We start from the raw sequence: 18,301 nt of genomic DNA on the forward strand, positions 1-18,301 counted from the left end.
TCTGAAGTTTCGCTCCACCATGATGACTGGCATCCTCCAGGGCATCTAGAAGATCCGTCACAGCAAGGTTAATTCTAAGAGATGACCACCACCCTCGCCATCGAGGCCCGGAAACATCGAGCCAACGCTATGATTTGTTGCTACTCCCTCTCTCTTTGTAAATCTATCATCGAGAAATGGATTTGAAGTTTCGGCACATCGCCATGACTCGACTAACCTCACAACCCCCCTTTTTAGGTAAATCAGCAATCCCCTTGATCGGGCATAATCATTGGTGTAGTGGAAACATAGTTCAGGTGCGGTTTTGACCTTTGAACAATTTAATAAGGATCAACAAAGCACGATGATGATAGACAAGAATCACCACCTCTGTAGCCATGATCTGCCTCGATGTCCTTCTCATGGGCTGGTGTTCCTCTGTGGTTGGCTATAGCCGGTGGGGCCCACCCGCGGTGGACGTTGGTGACCCTCTGCCGTAACGCTGGCCCCCATGAGATCACCACCACCATCCTCCTCCTCCTTTTGGGCTGAAGGAGACGCCGCTGCCGGCCACGGCGGCCCTGGTGGCCATGACGCTGGCCCCCATGAGATCACCACCACCATCCTCCTCCTCCTTTTGGGCTGAAGGAGACGCCGCTGCCGGCCACGGCGGCCCTGGTGGCCATGACGGCGAAGCGAGATCGAGGCGGCTGTTCTCGTGCCTCTTCTGCGACAAGAAGTTCCTCAAGTCTCAGGCGTTGGGGGGCCACCAGAATGTGCACAAGAAGGAGCGGGCCGGCAGCTGGAACCCTCGCCTCTACCTACAATCCGACCACGGCGACCGGCCGGCCACCGCGGCGGCAAATGCGCCGGCGAGATGGCCAAATGCGCGCCTTGATGACGACGGCGAGAAGCAGTTGCAGCAGCTTGATCTCAACGTCAAGCTTTAATTAGCTAACTCGTGTGTACGTTTTTACTATCTTCCTTTCCATCTTCTTATCCTCCTTGAACTAGCTAGTTTGTGTGTGCGCGCGCACTACACGTATTCGGTTGCAAGCACGCATGTTCGTCCCGTACTGTACATATACTTTGGTCTCTATTACCTATGGTCTTTTTTTCCGAGTGAAATGGGAGTTTTATTCCAAAAATGTAGAGTTACAATCAGCCGACAAAAGTTCAGCTATACATGGATGGCCTCTGCGAAGCCAACAAGCCGTACTATGATTAGTTCTATCATAATTTGCCAGATAATCTGCTACTCTATTCTGGTCCCTAGAAATTTTCATAGGAATAAACTCCCTTCCTACCATCAGATCCTTAGTCTCTAAGATGAGATGCCCATATGCCGATCGGTCCAACTCATTAGAAGTTAGAATAGATAGTGCCGTCGTTGAATCCGATTGAACAACTACCGGAAGAGTAGTATGCTCGACAGACAGTGCCATCCCCTCCATTATAGCATGTAGCTCCGCCTCAAGAGCATCGTTGCAATGAAATAAGTGACGGTGTGCCGAGAAAATAACACTCCCGTCCCAGTTCCGAAGTATCATGCCTGAACCTGCTGACCCGTCTTCTGTCGAAAAGGAGCCATCCACTGATAAAGCTACCTTGCCCGGCATCGGCGGTGGCCACGGTTTGTACAGCGCTTGTGGTTTCTTAGTTGGTACCGTCAACCACTCCTCCTTCCCCATTTTTCCTTTCACAATCTCTTCTGTACTATATTTATTTGCCTGCTGAATTGATCTGAAATAACTGTCCAGAAACTCTACTGAGACCTCCACCGGAGCAGCTTCCTTACCATGTGTTAAATCTGTAAGAACTTGCCACACTCGCCAGACCAACATAATTATCATATCCCGCACTTCGTCCGAACAATTTGCAAGTACGTTGAGCAGCCACTCTTCTCCATTGTCCAGCAAGTACTCATTCCCGGGCAAAGGCAACCTAGAACGCATGCCATTCCACAACGCCTTTGCCTCTGTACACGAAACTAGTGCATGGAAAGAATTGTCCTCTTCTAATCCACAAAGTGGGCAAGTAGCACTAGTACGTAAGTGCCTATATTGCATGCACTTATGGGTAGCTAGTGCCCCAGTAACCGCCTTCCATGCAAGAATTTTCATTTTTTGCGGCACTCCAGCCCGCCAAATCAGGTTCCATATAGGTATACCTGGCCAAACCTCGGGCCGGGCCTAGCCAAGCCCGAGCCATAAAACCTGGGCCCGAGCCCGGCCCGGCCCGGCCATCAGGCCTAGTTTTTGGGCCCAAGCCCGGCCCAAACATGCAAAAGCCCGCCGGGCCTCGGGCCGGGCCCCTTTAGAAAACTGCAAAAATGATGGGCCCGGCCCGGCCAGGCCACCGAGCTAAAAATCTAGGACTAAGCCCGGCCCGGGAGCAGCGTTGGGCCGAGACGGGTCGGGCTTTTTCGGGCCGGGCTGCCCATGGCCAGGTCTACATATAGGCCTATTTCCATCAGGCTCACTGCTAGAAGCCTCACCAGCATGAAGCTCCTCATGATGCTGCATAGCTAGATGCTAGGCGCTTCGAACAGAAAATCTACCGTTCCTCTCTGGCTGCCAAGCAATGAAATCCTCACGGCTTCGCGGAGAAGTCCGGATTCTCAAAATTTCCTGAACATCCAAAGGCCAAAAGTGTTCTCTGACCAGCTGTGGGTTCCAAACCCCATTGCCGTTCAAAAAATCCGAGAATCGGTTTAGTCGACAATTACGTTTGGGTGTGACTGGCCGAAAGGACAGACCCCGAGGAATCCATGGATCACGCCAAGTACGGATTTGAGAGCCACACCCCACCCTCCATATGAAACCCTTCTTTACAAGCTCAAGCCCATGTTCAATTCCTCTCCAAACAGCGGAAGCATTACCTGTAAACACCGTATCCATGAGATTTCCATTAGGGAAATACTTCGCCCTAAGTAGCCGAGAACATAAGCTATCTGGAAACTCGAGTAAACGCCAAGCTTGTTTGGCCAACAAAGCTTGGTTAAAGGCACGCATGTCTCTAAATCCCATGCCACCCTTGGACTTTGGCAAAATCATCTTATCCCAACTCAGTCATGACATTTTTCTTTTGCCCTTATCAACACCCCACCAGTACTGTCGCATCAAGCGAGTCATTTCATCACAAATCGACGCTGGCAGTCGAAATACGCTCATCACATAAGTGGGTATTGCCTGAGCTACAGACTTAATCAAAATCTCCGTACTCCCAGAAGACATGTATTGTTCACTCCAATCAACCAGAATTTTGCTTAACCTCTCTAGTATAGATTCAAATCTTCCCTTATGCATTCTCCCATCTAGGACCAGAAGACCTAGATACTTAGGGTCAAAAACCTCCTGAGTTACTTCAAGAATATCCTTCACCTCATTCATGACTGTCATTGAGCAATTGTCAGAGAAAAGGATGGAACACTTTGAGGGGTTTATAATTTGCCCCGTCGATGACGCATAAGTGTTCAACAAACCTTTTACCACTGCCGCTTGCTGTCCCGAGGCTCGAAAAAATAGAAGTGAATCATCCGCAAATAAAAGGTAAGAGATCCCTGGGGTCCTGCGACAAATCTTCACCGGCTCCAAACCTTCCTCTATAATGGCCTTATTCACTAGAGCAGACAAGGCATGAGCAACAAATAAGAAGAGGAAGGGAGACAATGGATCACCTTGACGAAGACCCCGTGTCGGCGTAAATGATTCCAGTAACTTGCCATTGAATTTCACCGAGTAATTAACAGACTTAACACAAGCCATAATGCGAGAAACCCAAGTATGGGAGAAACCCCACTTAATTAAGGCTTTCTCCAAAAAATCCCAGTCAACGCGATCGTAGGCTTTAGATATATCCAATTTGTATGCACAAAAATCCGGAGCCCCTTCCTTCAAAGACTGAATGTAATGCACACATTCGAAAGCAATAATTGAGTTGTCAGATATGAGTCGACCCTGCATTTCGAAACAACTTTATAGATGACATTGCAAAGGCTAATTGACCTAAAATCCTTGAGGGTGATTGGATGTTGCACCTTTGGGATGAGAACAATTGCCGTATCATTGACCCCATCTGGCATGATTCCGGTCACAAAAAATTCCAAAACTGTTTCCACAACCTTTTCCTTCAACACCAACCAATTACGTTAGAAAAAACGAGCTGGAAAACCATCCGGACCTGGTGCCTTCAACGGACCAATTTGAAACAACGCGTCGGACACTTCTCTTTCAGTAAATGGGGCACAAAGCTTCACATTCATATCATTCGTTACCTTACTTGCTATGCTATCTAGCATCACCTCTGGCTGTAATGTAGGATCCTTTGTATACACCTCTTTAAAATAGGATGCTGCCATACACTCCATATCTGAAGGGACAGAACACCAGGAGCCGTCCCCCTTCCTCAGTCGCTGGATATGATTTCTTCTAGCACGCCAAATAGCACGCCGGTGAAGATACTTGGTATTCCTCTCCCCCTCCTTGAGCCAAGTTATACGCGAGCGCTGCAACCACAACATCTCTTCCCTGTATAAAAGCTCATCTAGTTCATTCATCTTCTGCCTGATAGTCGAGCGGTCAATACTACTCTGTTGCATAGCATCCAAAATATTACCTATGGTCTTCCCTTGTCTCCGAGTTTTTTCTCTCAAAAAGGACTCACATGTATTACTCTTTCTGATCCGTATTAATTGTCATTAATTTAGTATATAAACTGTCGTTGATTTAGTATAAAGTTGTACTAAATTAGTGATGATTAATATGGATCGTAGAGAGTACAAAATTTTATTATAAAGACAAAGTACCCAAAACATAATAAAAATTACATCAAGGCTTTTTTGACATCAACTCCAAGGTTACTCACAACAAATTCTGCCTCGTTGATTTCTCAGATATATACCTTCGCAAAAAGAACGAGAAAAGAAAACCTGCGATCAAGTTTTGCAGCTTTTGTTTCCATGGTCGTTGTGAAACTGGACGTTGTGTTGTATTCTTGTCATTTGTTGCTGGTTTGTGTGTCTCTTCCAGGCACTTTGGGTAGTTGTGTAGCTATCAGGCACTTTGGTTATGTAGCTAGCTATCAGGCACTTTGGTTATGTTTGAGGATGGGATTGTCACCTGGTGGTGCTGCGGTCCGAACCATATTTAGATGCTGCCAGGACTTCGATGTGGATGAACTATTCATCAACTTCAATGAAATTGGAAGCCGATGCGCGAAAAAGAAAAAGTAATTGGAAGCTGGCTGGCTTTTATTTATCTGCATGTCCATATTTTCGGCCCTTTTCCCCGCCATACATTTTTCGTCCCCCCCCCCCCCCCCTAACTTTAGTTTATATATATGCACTCAGGAGCATCAATTCTTCATGGAGTCCCGCTTCGGTACAACCCCCCTTGCAATATGTATAAAGGGTAGTATGGACTTTTTACAATTTGTATCTAGTTTTGTAGAAATGCCGGCCCATCTGGGATGGCATGCGATTAAAAATAGCGAACAAGGATGGCACGAGCAGGGAATCGAACCCACGATCACTTAAAACATTACGTGCGTCCAGAACCACTGTGACAGGATAACTTTGGTAACCAATATAAAGCTAGACACATTAAGTAATGGATGGGCTGGGAATTTTAAAAAGATTTTAGAAACACTTTGTGAACTGGTCTTTTTTTCCATAATTTATTTTTATTTATTTATGTATTTTCCTTTTCCTGTTATGTTTCTTATTTATTTTTCAAAAAATGCTCACGCTTTCAAAATGTTATTCAAACTTTGAAAAGGTTTGTTATTTCGAAATTTTCTTCATAAATTAATAAATATTTGCATTTTAAAAAATTGTAAGGTAATTTCAAAAATGTTTGTGTCTTTAAAAAATCGTTCAGAATGTCAAAATGCGAATTTTTTTTTTGAAAAGCACGAACAAATTGTGAAAACAAAAATTTTCTGAGAGCACGGACAAAATATTAAATTCCAAAACATTTTCAGAAATGAGACTAAATAAATGATATAAAAAAAGTGTTCTAAATTTGCCCGAACATTTTCCCAATTTGTGATTTTTTTTAAACGAGAACATTTTCTAAATTCCGAACAAATTCCAATAGTCACCCAACAGGACCAATGTCGTCGCTTAGTTGGGAAAGGCCTAAGATTTTCTTTTTACTTTTCTATTTTTTTCGGTTTCCTATCTTTTTTTTAATTTTCATTTCTCCTTTTTAAACATTAATATTTTTTGAAACCTATTCAAAATATTGAAATACCAAAATAAAAGTTTTAAGTAACTATTTTAAATTATGATTTTAATAATTTTTATTTAATTATTTATTAAATGCTTTAAAAAAGCATTTGTTGTTTTCAGTTCTATCATTTTGTATTTGTTAGTTCTGTTATAAACTTAAAATGACAATTTTAAGTATCTACATAAATTATGATTTAAATACATTTTTCCTTCAAACCTGGCCTGGATGACTACTCGGACACGCTACGTTGAATATGGTGTTTTCTAGACATTCTTGAAATGATCCCAACATTTGCCAGCAGGTGGCATGCCCATAGTAGGCATCCATGCCCCTAATATTTTTTTTTTCAATGGGCTTGTATGACCAATTCTAGACACCAATAGAAGTTGCTTGGGTTTTCGACAAGATTTGCATTTCTAAAGTTTTCTCTGTCAAAAAGGTCGATAAATGGCTAGATGAGTCGCAACTTGCATATGGTGTCGGAAGAAGTTCAAACCCGCCATGGATGCCTACCATGGGCATCTCCACCTAGTGGCAAAAGTTGTGGTAATTTCAAGGATGTCCATGAAAACACCATGTTCAACGGAAGATGTTTAGGTTGGCTAGAAGGGTATGCCAGAGAGCACGTTGTTTTTCGACATCCTTGAAATGGACATAATTTTTTCCATTGCCTCGTATGACAAATTCAAGACACCATGACAAGTTGTTTTGGTTTTCGACAAGTTTTGTATTTTTTTCTAGAGTTTTCTCGGTAAGAAAATGCAGAAAAAAAGGCTCGATGTGTCGCAACTTGCATACGGTGTCGGAAATTGTTCAAACCTGGCATGGATGCCTATGAGGGCATGCCCACCTAGTGGAAAAAGTTGGGATCATTTCAAGTCATTCAGACCAGGCATGGATGCCTAACATGGGCATGCCCACTTGCTTCCAAAATTTGGGGGCAGGTTAGAAATTTCCAAAGAATACCATGTTCAATGAAGAGTGTTCGAATAAAGTTCAAAATTAGCAAAATGGATTAACAAAAAGAGAAGAAAAACGAAAATAATTGCAACAAAAAATGTTTAGGCCCTAGAAAATAAGAAATGTTTTCTGAAAATGTTAGTATATTTGAAAAATATTTGTAAATTTGAAAAAATGTTTGTGTTTTAGAATAATGCTCGTCAATTTTTAAATCTGTTTGCATTCTTTTATTGTTTAGAAATTTAAAAAGTGCTCATGTTTTCAACAAAATGTACACAAATTTTATAAATTATTCGTCTTTTAAAAAAAATGTTTGCAATTTCGAAAAATGTTGACAGTTCTGAAAAAATATTCATAAAATTTGAAAAATATTCACAAAATCAAAGTATTTTTCAAAAAAGAGGATCGGAAATTTGAAGAAAATGTGCGTTTCCAAAAGAAGTTCAATATTTGAATTTTTTACGTATCTTTAAAAATATTCATGTTTTCATAAAATATTCCAAAAGATGAAAAATACATTAGTTATTTTAGCTATAAAATACGCTTTAGATAGAATGTCCGGCCCAGTTGTACAATACCAATTTTGATCCGCTACTGTATTTCTAATTAAAAAAACACCTATAGTTAAATCTGAGAACAGTTTTTTTAAAACTGGTTAAAAAGGGTTGGTTTTTTCTTTAGGCTTAATTGGTTGAGGTTTTATTGGGTTGGGCTTTTTTTGGTTCAAGTTTGGTTTGGGTATATAGAAAAACCAGTTTGGGTATAATTGGTTACGGGCTTAAAGAATTTGGGCCTAACCGCTGGAAACTATGGGTTCCAACCCGGTTCCTCGCCCCGGAGCGCAACTTAGAAAACAAAAAAAGCCCCATCGAGGGGTCGAGCTGACCTACCCATTCTCCATCCCGATCCCTCCACCGCCGCCGGCCGCCCTCCACCGTCGTTGTTGCCCTTCACTGGCGGCCTACGCCCTCTCCCCCTCCCCCCTCACCTCACAGATCAGTGCCCCCGTCCTCCTCCTGCTCGCCTTCTTCGCCCCTCCTCGACGTCCTCATTGGCGGCGCCGGGCATCATCCGGCTGCCGTGCGCCGGGTTCTGCGCCGCGCCGGCTTCCACGCGCCGCACCGGGCACTCTCGGCTACTACAACGAGCCCGCGAGCGCCTCCTCGAGGTCACTTCCTCCAGACCCCCCTCCCCCTCCCTTCGTCTCTCATTTTACTCCAGAAATTCCAGTTCTTTGGAAGTCAACCCGAAGTAGATCTCGGTGGTATCTTGATTATTCAGTGCAGTAGACCACTTTGTAAATTACAAACTAAGGTACATGGGTTGCTGTTCATGAACAACACAAGTAGCAGGCATTTGGTTAATGTTCATGGATTGTTGTTTCAAGAACAGAGAATTGCTATTAGTTGCTCAATTCTGCTTGATTAGGATTTGGAGTTACCGTAATTAACATGTTAGTATATGGCACTAAACGGATGAATTTTACAATCTACTGGACATCCTTTGCAAATTCATGTAATAGTGAAGAAATAGCTTCAAGATCATTTGCTGTTTCAAGATCATTTACATTAACAATGACATATTTCTGGACATCCTTTGCAAACAGTATTGTTGATTGTTTGAATGCTACACTTTAGTTCCATGACTGTAATATCACCTAACAACATACTATCTCCATATGTATTTTCCATATGAATTATTGAAACTATTCTAGCATTTTCTAACAGTAATCTTCCATATGTATTTTCACATGCAGTGTGCTCTGAAATTTGAGGCATGTCTACCTCAGAGGTTTCCGAGAGTGCCGATTCCATGGATGAGGATATGAGTCAAGTACCACGTGTTAGAAGGTCCAAGGTGTGGGAGCATTATGAACAAGATCTGGTTCGCATACATGGTGATCTCAAGGCTGTGTGCAAATATTGTGGGACACAACTTCATACCAAGTTTGGGACTACGAGTTTGAGAACCCATATTGCAGAGTCTTGCAAATCAATTGAGGATGGTTGCAGGAAGAATTTTCTTTTGACTATGAAAAAAACAACTTCCGAAGGCCCGTTTGTGTTTGATCAAAAAGTTTGTCGTGACCTCATGGTCAAGTTTTGCATCCATGCCGAGATCCCCTTTCTTAAGTTTGAAGATCCATACCTTCAGCCATGGATTGACTCAATGCAGCCAGCATTTCAAGTCATGGGCCGTCACACAATTCGCGATGATGCGGTGAAGATGTACAAGGGAATGAAGAAAGATATCGAAGTTGAGTTACAAAATTTGGATTCTCGCATTTGCTTAACATCTGATATGTGGACTTCATCACAGAGCTTGGGCTACATGTCCATCACCGCCCACTATATCAATACAGAATTCATCTACAAGAAGAAGATCATAAGTTTCGCAGAGGTGAAGTATCCTCACACGGGCTATGCGATAGAAGAGGAACTTGTTGGTTGCCTAACAGAATGGGGCATAAGGGGCAAGATGTTCACTTTGACACTAGATAATGCCAGCAATAATACTAATGTATGTGATGAGTTAATAAAATATCACAACATGAGCTGCTCCTTGAAGTTCAACATTTGCATGTGAGGTGCTGTGCACACATTCTCAATATCTTGGTTCAGGATGGAATGAAGATAATCCATGAAGCTATTGACATGATACGAGAGTTGCTGAAGTTTATTGACTCTTCTCCTTCAAGACTTCAAGATTTCAATACAATTGCAAGTGGGATGGGTCTTCCTTCAAAGAAAGGTATCTCTGTTGATACACCAACCAGATGGAACTCAACAAGGAAAATGCGTGTAGAAGCATTGATATACAAATCTGTCATCGCTAGTTATGCAACTGAAAGATGATAGAATCTCCAAGTGAGCAAGAATGGGAAAGGGCATCAGCTATTTGTGAGTTTCTAAAAGCTTTTGAAGAGCTTACCTTAATTGTTTCAGCTCATAGGAAGCCAACTGCACATAAGTTTCTGCCGATTGTGCTTTGTATTCGCCATGCATTAAAAGATCCAGGTTGGCAAACCTCTAATGTGTTGAAGGAATTGGCAGAAGCGATGCAAACAAAGCTCGGTAAATATTGGGATCCCGAGTAGAAGGAGAATGCAGATCCTAACCGTCGTAGAAAAAGCAAGGGCATTGAGTTTAACCACTCACTTGTCATTGCTACATTCTTGGATCCAAGGAGGAAAGAAGATTATTTGGATTTCTTCTATTGCAAGTTGTCTACCAATGACGAGCAGGTTTCAAAACAAGTGGAGATTGCTTTAGAATGGGTGAGAAAGTATGTCAAGGAATATGAGCTACTTGCAGCGACAAGCACTGCACACTCGACACCTTCTAGTCCAGGCAATACCACTATTGGATCACCTATTGTAGGGAAAAGAAAGCTGGAAGAAGAGTTTGCCCAGCACAAGTCTCGTCGAAGCTCACGTGTACACAAATTAGAACTTGACACATACTTGGAAGAAGCAAGGGAGCAGGATTGTGCTGACTTTGATGTCTTGGGTTGGTGGAAGAGGCATGCTGAAAAGTTTCCTATATTGGCATCGATGGCCCGTGAATTTCTCGCAATTCCTTTCAGCACAGTGGCATCCGAATCAGCCTTCAGTTGTGGCAAGAGGATACTTGGCGACACGAGAAGTTCTTTGACCCCTGACATGCTAGAAGCGCTTGTTTGTGCTAAAGACTGGTTGTTCAAACCAAAGGAGGGTGAGTTAATCGCTTACATTTTGGTTCTACTACTTGTGTAGAATGTGATATATAAAACATGTAGTATAGAAGTGTTGACATGCCTTTAAATTAATATTTTATTTCATTTGCAGGAGATGGACAGTAAGGATGCAGCTAAAAATTTGGAACCAATAAAATGTAAAAATATAAACTTGATCATCGTTATATATAAGCAAGGGCTAGTGAAGTTCCCAATTTGGTGGCCAAGCTGGCTCTTTAGAAAATCCTGATCATTTTTAGGTGTTTATTAGTCTACTGTTATATTTATTAGTCTATCTTTTTTCTGATGTTGCACAAGTTAGTGGCACCTCTTTGGTGTCCTTTCTTCGGTCTGTTAATTTTTCTGAAGGTTGTCGAGGAATAGAATATAATATGTTCTCTTCATTTTGGATTTAGGTGTTTGGAGACAATACTATGACCATGTACGGCCAAATATATTTGTACTATTTATGTACTTGTTAAGGCATATATGGGTAAACATTTTTTGAGTCCAGTAGTTGCTTCTGCAACCACATTTTTTACAACAGGAGAGGATTGGTTTGTGTGACTGACAAAACTCAGGGCATCTCTCTTTTGTGTTGGTGCAGACATTTGTTCCTCCAGCATCAGACTATTCTGGTTCTTCTCTTGCTTAGAAATCTTGCTTTCAACAAGTTCAGAAGCACCCGACATGACATTTTCGGTTAATCTGAAGAACAATGGCTCCAAGTTGAAACATGCAGCCATCAGCACTGAAGTGGTAGTCTAGTCTATATCATGGTGGCCATGAGCCCATGACATGCAGGAGCTACTATTATCCTCTGTAATCAAGTTCTGAACCTTTGAAGAAAATGTTATTCTTGTAATGATGGATGTGAACTCCAAGCATCTGATCTCAACCTGAATCAAATTTTAACTGTCAAGTGCATTCTTGTTCTGATTGTACATATACTGATACTTTACATGTATGGGTGGGGAACTGATCTAGAACCATAGGCTACAACCATAGTTCCTAGAATGGGTTAGTTTGGTTTTGGTGAATCTGTCATATGGTATAGTTTGGGTTGGGTGCCAATGCCAATTACGTGGGTTCAGTTTGGTTTGGTTTCCGAAATGTCATCACGTGGGTTCAGTTCAGGTTCGGTTCAGTTGCCCACCCACTCTTAGATTTACCTACAGTACGTCCATTCTAGGTGATAAATATCTGCGCTCCTTAAGTATCATGTAATTATGATGATTGTGGTGGCTATCAGCTGTTTTGCAACCGCTGGAGGTCCTGTGTTCGATGCCTAGCAGGCTCACTACTTTTTTGGATTTTCGATCAGTGCTACCGTACATACTCACTAATAGGCTGGCCCAAGATAGACTCAAAACGTGACAGATCTCCGCGTCGTATTTTCTAAAAAGATCATCCTGCCCTTTATTATGAAGGGGTATGGACAGGTATGGACAGATCTTATCCGTTGATATGTTCAGAGGGGTTGTACCAAATAAGAAGTGTTCTTCAGGTTGTCTCAACTGCAGCAAAAAACAATTGCAAGAAGAGTGTAACAGTCAAATGAAATGCATGGGTCCTTAAGACTTTTCTCACTGACTCCGAAAGGAAAACACTTTTCTTCACCTGTACAGAATAAGGAATCTCTTGGTGCCTGCATGGGCCATGCATGCAAAGCCGTACGACGTCCAGCGGTTCAGTGCTACCGTACATACTCACTAATAGGCTGGCCCAAGATAGACTCAAAACGTGACAGATCTCCGCGTCGTATTTTCTAAAAAGATCATCCTGCCCTTTATTATGAAGGGGTATGGACAGGTATGGACAGATCTTATCCGTTGATATGTTCAGAGGGGTTGTACCGAAGAAGAAGTGTTCTTCAGGTTGTCTCAACTGCAGCAAAAAACAATTGCAAGAAGAGTGTAACAGTCAAATGAAATGCATGGGTCCTTAAGACTTTTCTCACTGACTCCGAAAGGAAAACACTTTTCTTCACCTGTACAGAGTAAGGAATCTCTTGGTGCCTGCATGGGCCATGCATGCAAAGCCGTACGACGTCCAGCGGTTCAGGAGGCCAAGATCGAGCACTGTGTGCACAGTTGATGCATAGTACTTAGAAAGGACGATGTATACTATAGACTGAGGCTTGAGCAAAGTATGCCTGCTGAAGTGAAGTGTGTGTCTTGGCATCTTGTCAGACCGTACTAACCGACGACGACACATCTGATGAGTACGTTTGTGGAGGCATCTCCTTTTGGCCATCTACTAGTACAAATGCCCGTGCATTGCAACGGGCAAAAAATATTGTGAAGCCAGCCCCATGTGATAGTACGCGCCATTTCTTATATACAATTCTGATAAACATCATTAATAAGTCTATAGTGTTATCGCTTTTCGAAGTATGAAGTGTAGACGTAAAGAAGCCACCCTAACATCCTTCTTCTGATGGAAGAGTAGTGGTGCATGGAATAGTCTAGTAATCGGTTATATATATATTTTTAAACACATTTTTTATTTTTATAAAATAATTAAAAAATTCTGAAATTTTAATATTTTTATGAGAATTGAAACATGTTTCGAAAATGAACACTTTTAACCATGTTTTTTAAGCAAAATTTTGTGACTTATTTTAAAAAAGTTGAAATCATTTTTGGGAATTTTGAGCATTTTTTTTAAAAGTGTGAACATATTTAAAAGCATTTTTTAAGCAAGAAGAATTTGAAACACTCTATATTAAAAAAAAACACGCTCGGTGTCTGCAATTAAAAAAAGGATTGTTGCTGTCCATACTAAGTAGTATAAAGTTGAGAAAGTCATAGGGATATCCTTTGATGGCGCCTACTTCAATTTAGCACTATCATCGAGTGAAAGAGAAATGGTGTAATTGTCTTTAGCAGGATATACAAATGGTAGAATTGTCGTATACTATTCAAAGGTTCAAGGGAGAAAAATATCATAGGCCCCTATCCAATAAACATTCGTCAAGACTCTTGTTCACATGGTCACAACATGTTCTAATATAACCAATTCCAAGGCAATAACCTTAGCTATGGAACCTAAAAAAGCAAGTTTTTCCTCCCCATCATAGCTAAATTTCAGGTTGATGCACTGTTGTCACATTCTCTCTACTCTTCATCCCTCCCTCTCCCCATCCCGTCTCACCAACGATGTCGGTGACATCCAGAGTTGAGGAATATCTTAATTGTCGGCAAGTCCGGGTGAGCTCCAAAATATCTTCTCCCTTAAGAAGTATTTATTTCCAATATTTCACTTATTTTTAATTATTGTATCTGATGATGTATTCATAAGTTGTGGTAGGCATGAACATTAAACTATGACTGTAACAAAAAAACAACGACAACTAATTAGGGCAACTCTAACGCGCCGACACGAACTGTCTGCGTGTGTCCGTTTGGGTCGAAACAGAAATAAATCACGGCCCAACGCGCCGACACAAATGGACGAGCGTTCATTTTTTGTCCGCTCACGATGTTTTATCGACCCAAATTTGGACCGGGTTTGCGTCGGTGCGAACACGAAGCACACGCGCGCGACACCCTCCTTGTCCTCCCCATGGGCTGCAAGTCGGTGACACATTGGCCATTCCCCTTCTCTCCCACCGACAACCACCACACACGGCCGCCGCCCCTCCCTCGCCGTTGCCGCCTAGTTTCGGTGTCCAGGCCGCCGCTTGCACCCACATAGCGCCCTCAGCAGCACGCCGTACCTGATGAGTGTTCTTGCCGGCGTTGGTGGACTGTTTTCGCCGCGGCCATAGCACCCCAATGTCTAGGCCACCTCTCGCCTCCGCCCCCAGCAGCAACACTCCAAGCTACTATGAGATTTAACTTTTATCTTTCAAATGTATTTGTGCCAATTGATTTGTAAACCATGAGATTTTGTTTGGTTGTGAAACTATAAAATATTTGTGTTTGGTTGAATTATGTGAACTTTGGGCAATTTTTTTGATAGACGCAAAAAGAGTAAAAGTTGACTGGATACCGGCCGCGCGGATGAAATGCATCAGCGCGTTGGGCACACTATCAATCAAAATGCAAACAAGGTGAACAAAGCTGAAAACCACGACCCAAAGGACAAAAAATGAATAAAATTTGCGTCTGTTTGCCTCGATACGTTGGAGTTGCCCTTATATCGGTGCTCATTTAGATTTCTTTTGCAATCCATGCTAGTACCTTGTGGTCGGTGCAGCCATTAAAAAAACAAATCCACACCAACAAATCCCCACCGAGAAGCTCTCCACTACGTGTACTTTTATTCTGCAATCTCCATTCCTCTGGAGCAGCGGTGCTCTTCTCCTCCTCTATCTATCCATCCATCCAGCGAGCCCACGAACCCCATCACTCCATCAGCGTTGCCCTTCTCTCTATCCGTGCTCCAGCCACACCACACCACGCACCCATGTCTTCCACAGCCCACACCGTGGCGTTCCCCTCTCTCTTCTTGCCCGTGGCGCCCGGGTCGAGCACTGATGGTCGGATCCCCTCTTTTGGTGTTGGTTCCGTTGACCCCATCTCTCTCTCTCTCTCTTCTGATTTCCCAGGCCCGTTGACCCCATCTCTGCGATTTCCCAGACCGTAACACCCGCGACCGATGGCTGCTTCGTGTTCATCGGCCCATTGCAGCGCGGCTTTGGCTGGGCCTGCGCGCACGGAGCTGGCTGGGCCTGTGGCAGAGGCGCGGCAGCGATGGCCTGCTCAGGGTCAACCTCGGCGGCAGCTTGACGGGGCCGCTTGGATCTGTGCCGGCACTCCGGATTGGCATGGATCCGCAGTGGCATCCTCCTCATCCTGATTCTCTCCATCGTCGCCGGCACGGCCTCGGGGTCCGCACTAGTGGATGACAGGTGCGCCGCGGGCTCGCTGTCCCCGTGCGGCGCCAGGATGCACTGCACCTCCTTCTCCGCCACCTCGTCCACCCCGTTCGCCGCGGCGGCCTCCAACGCTGCCGGCCTGCATACGAAGAAACATAGGGCATGCGAAAGGGATTTTTTGTTTTACCAAATCGTTTTTCCTAGAGCCACTTACGTGGGGAGTGCGGGTTCAATTTCCAGAAATGGGAAGGGCCTTTTTGCAATAATTCCACGACAGGTGTGCGGGCAAAATAAAGTTGACATGATATTTTGGCCCATATATGTATCTGTACGAAGGAGGCCCAACACCCAGCAACGTTAAAATTGAGATCAGCTTTTAGTACCACCTCGCCACCTCGTATGTGATCAAAACTAATGAGAAAAAAACTAATTGCGGAACGAAACCAAGAATATCACCTTGCTTTAATAGTAGGTATAGATACGTTTTCTTGTTATGTGCCGACATATGGTACATGCATGTCTTGGCACCTTGGCTAGATTGAACGAAGAGGACAAAAAGAGAAGACTTATATATGCTAATGATGTTGATGAAGATCCTATTCTAGTGGTGCGACTTTGTCAGGACTACAATTTGAAAACTATAAGCAACCTAGGCATACGTGTCGGGATTTTGATGCTACATCGCAGTCTTTTCTTTTGCGAAGAAGGCCTGGGTTTATTTATTATGAAGTTCACTATAACTACAAAGCATCCCAAACATCATAAAAATTGCATTGAGGTCCTTAGACCACCGAGCAACTACTATTGTTAGTAGAACGAGTCGCTGGTGCGTCGCTGTTCATGCTTTTATACCGGAGCCAACCTACCATTTTCGATGACAGTTGAGAAGTCTTCGTGCACGTGTCCTAAGGACCAACACCTTGGAGTTCTACTCATCGTCATTGAACCCTTGAGTCGATCCGAAGTGCCTGAGAGGGTACTTGGATCCAAGGGACTTATTTTAGTCTGATTAAAAATAGTCTCTTTAAGAGGCTAAAGTTTCAAGCACCCCTGACTAAAGAGAGGCTAAAACTAGTCTTGAGACTAATTTCTTTTAGTCAGGGGTACCCCTACTAGAATGTGGATTAGTCCTCTCTCTCATTATTTAACTCCTCTCCTTTAACACATGGGAGTTCTGGATTGGAGGGTTTGGAGGATAATAAATGCTCATTAACTTGATTTTAGTCTCTTTAGTATTTGGATCCAAGCATGGGTGAGGCTAGCAAGTTTTAGTCCCACTACTTTTAGTCATGAGAGTAAAACATATCCAAGCACCCTCTATGACACATTGTTGTCAGAGTAATGACTTCACCGTGCCACGTTACTAGCCACGTGATCCACGTGCCATAGCTAATTTCTTTTTATATTATAGCTTTGCTAAAAAAAGAAATCGGATGTGAGTAGCTCCTCAATTAGAAAAACATTGTAGACGAGCAACACATACGAAAGCTTCGCTGGCTGGATAAGCATGTTAGTTCAAAAATTTAATGCAAGATCAGGTTGTATGTTCTAACAACCTAATACTGCTTTACTAACTATAAAGAAAAATGAATAACTGCCAATCATTGGCAATTATTTCTTGTTTCAAATCAGACTATATTTTCATGATATAATATAATTTCTAATGGTTCGGAGGTGGATTTGAACCACTCACTCCCTTTTGATTTCAAGTCCAAGAGGCCTGGAGAAAGAAGATTTTTAATTCCATGCGCACTACACAAAATGGAATTGATCCACTAAACACCCACACAATCTCCATTTAACAAAACTACACTTTCCACCTCTACTCCTTCCTTTGGATGGGATAATAAATTCAAACATAATTAAATTTGTAGAAATGCGTTACTTACATCTTGTCATGTTTATTTTTCTTCTTGTATAGATGCTCCTTGAATCGCGTATGAACGAAACTAGAGGAACTCTATGTGTTGGTGAGAACTGTCTGCAATATATTTTACTGAGATTTGGTTGCATGGAAGTGAAACTGAAAATATATATGATTTTATTGTATTGATTATTGTATGTTGGTAAAAAAATTGAATCAGTGGAAATAATTAGCCCTTTCCCATGTGCGATTGCATATTGTTGTGTGTCTCTTCCTATGCATGGTAGCTTGTTGAGGTTCATGTTTGCAAATATGTTATTGTGATCACCTATTTACATATATATAGGGTGGAATGCTAATTTTTTGTTGCAAAAGTTCAAGGGTCATTGACTGACAATTCCAAAAAGTAAACAAAAAAGGTGCATGACCGCCATAGCCCCCAACCTCCCTAGCAATTGCAGTTCTGGCCTTTGTCATGCAAAAAGTAATGACCGATACACACAACCTTGGTTGAGAGGTGATGGAACCCACAGTCACACCCTCCCGCCCTACCCCTCCAAAGTTCCGCTCCACCATGATCACCGGCATCCTCTAGGTCATCTCGAAGATCCGTCACAACACGGTAAATTCTTAGAGATTACCAGTTGACCACCACCCTCGCCATCGTGGCCCCGAAACATCGACGCCAAGGTTATGATTTGTTGCTACTCCCAATCTTTTTGTCAA

General features: G+C 42.7%; 1 protein-coding gene across 1 annotated transcript; it reads left to right on the forward strand.

Moving 5' to 3' along the window:
* Nucleotides 1-390: 390 nt before the first annotated feature.
* On the forward strand, nt 391-1,045 carry LOC123063775 (zinc finger protein 2-like). The gene is made up of 2 exons (XM_044487690.1): nt 391-462; nt 534-1,045. The coding sequence occupies exons 1-2, from the start codon at nt 391-393 to the stop codon at nt 927-929; spliced, it is 468 nt and encodes a 155-aa protein (XP_044343625.1). The 3' UTR covers nt 930-1,045.
* Nucleotides 1,046-18,301: the final 17,256 nt, after the last annotated feature.

Source organism: Triticum aestivum, chromosome 3A (genome assembly GCF_018294505.1).
Source record: "Triticum aestivum cultivar Chinese Spring chromosome 3A, IWGSC CS RefSeq v2.1, whole genome shotgun sequence".
NCBI lineage: Eukaryota > Viridiplantae > Streptophyta > Magnoliopsida > Poales > Poaceae > Triticum > Triticum aestivum.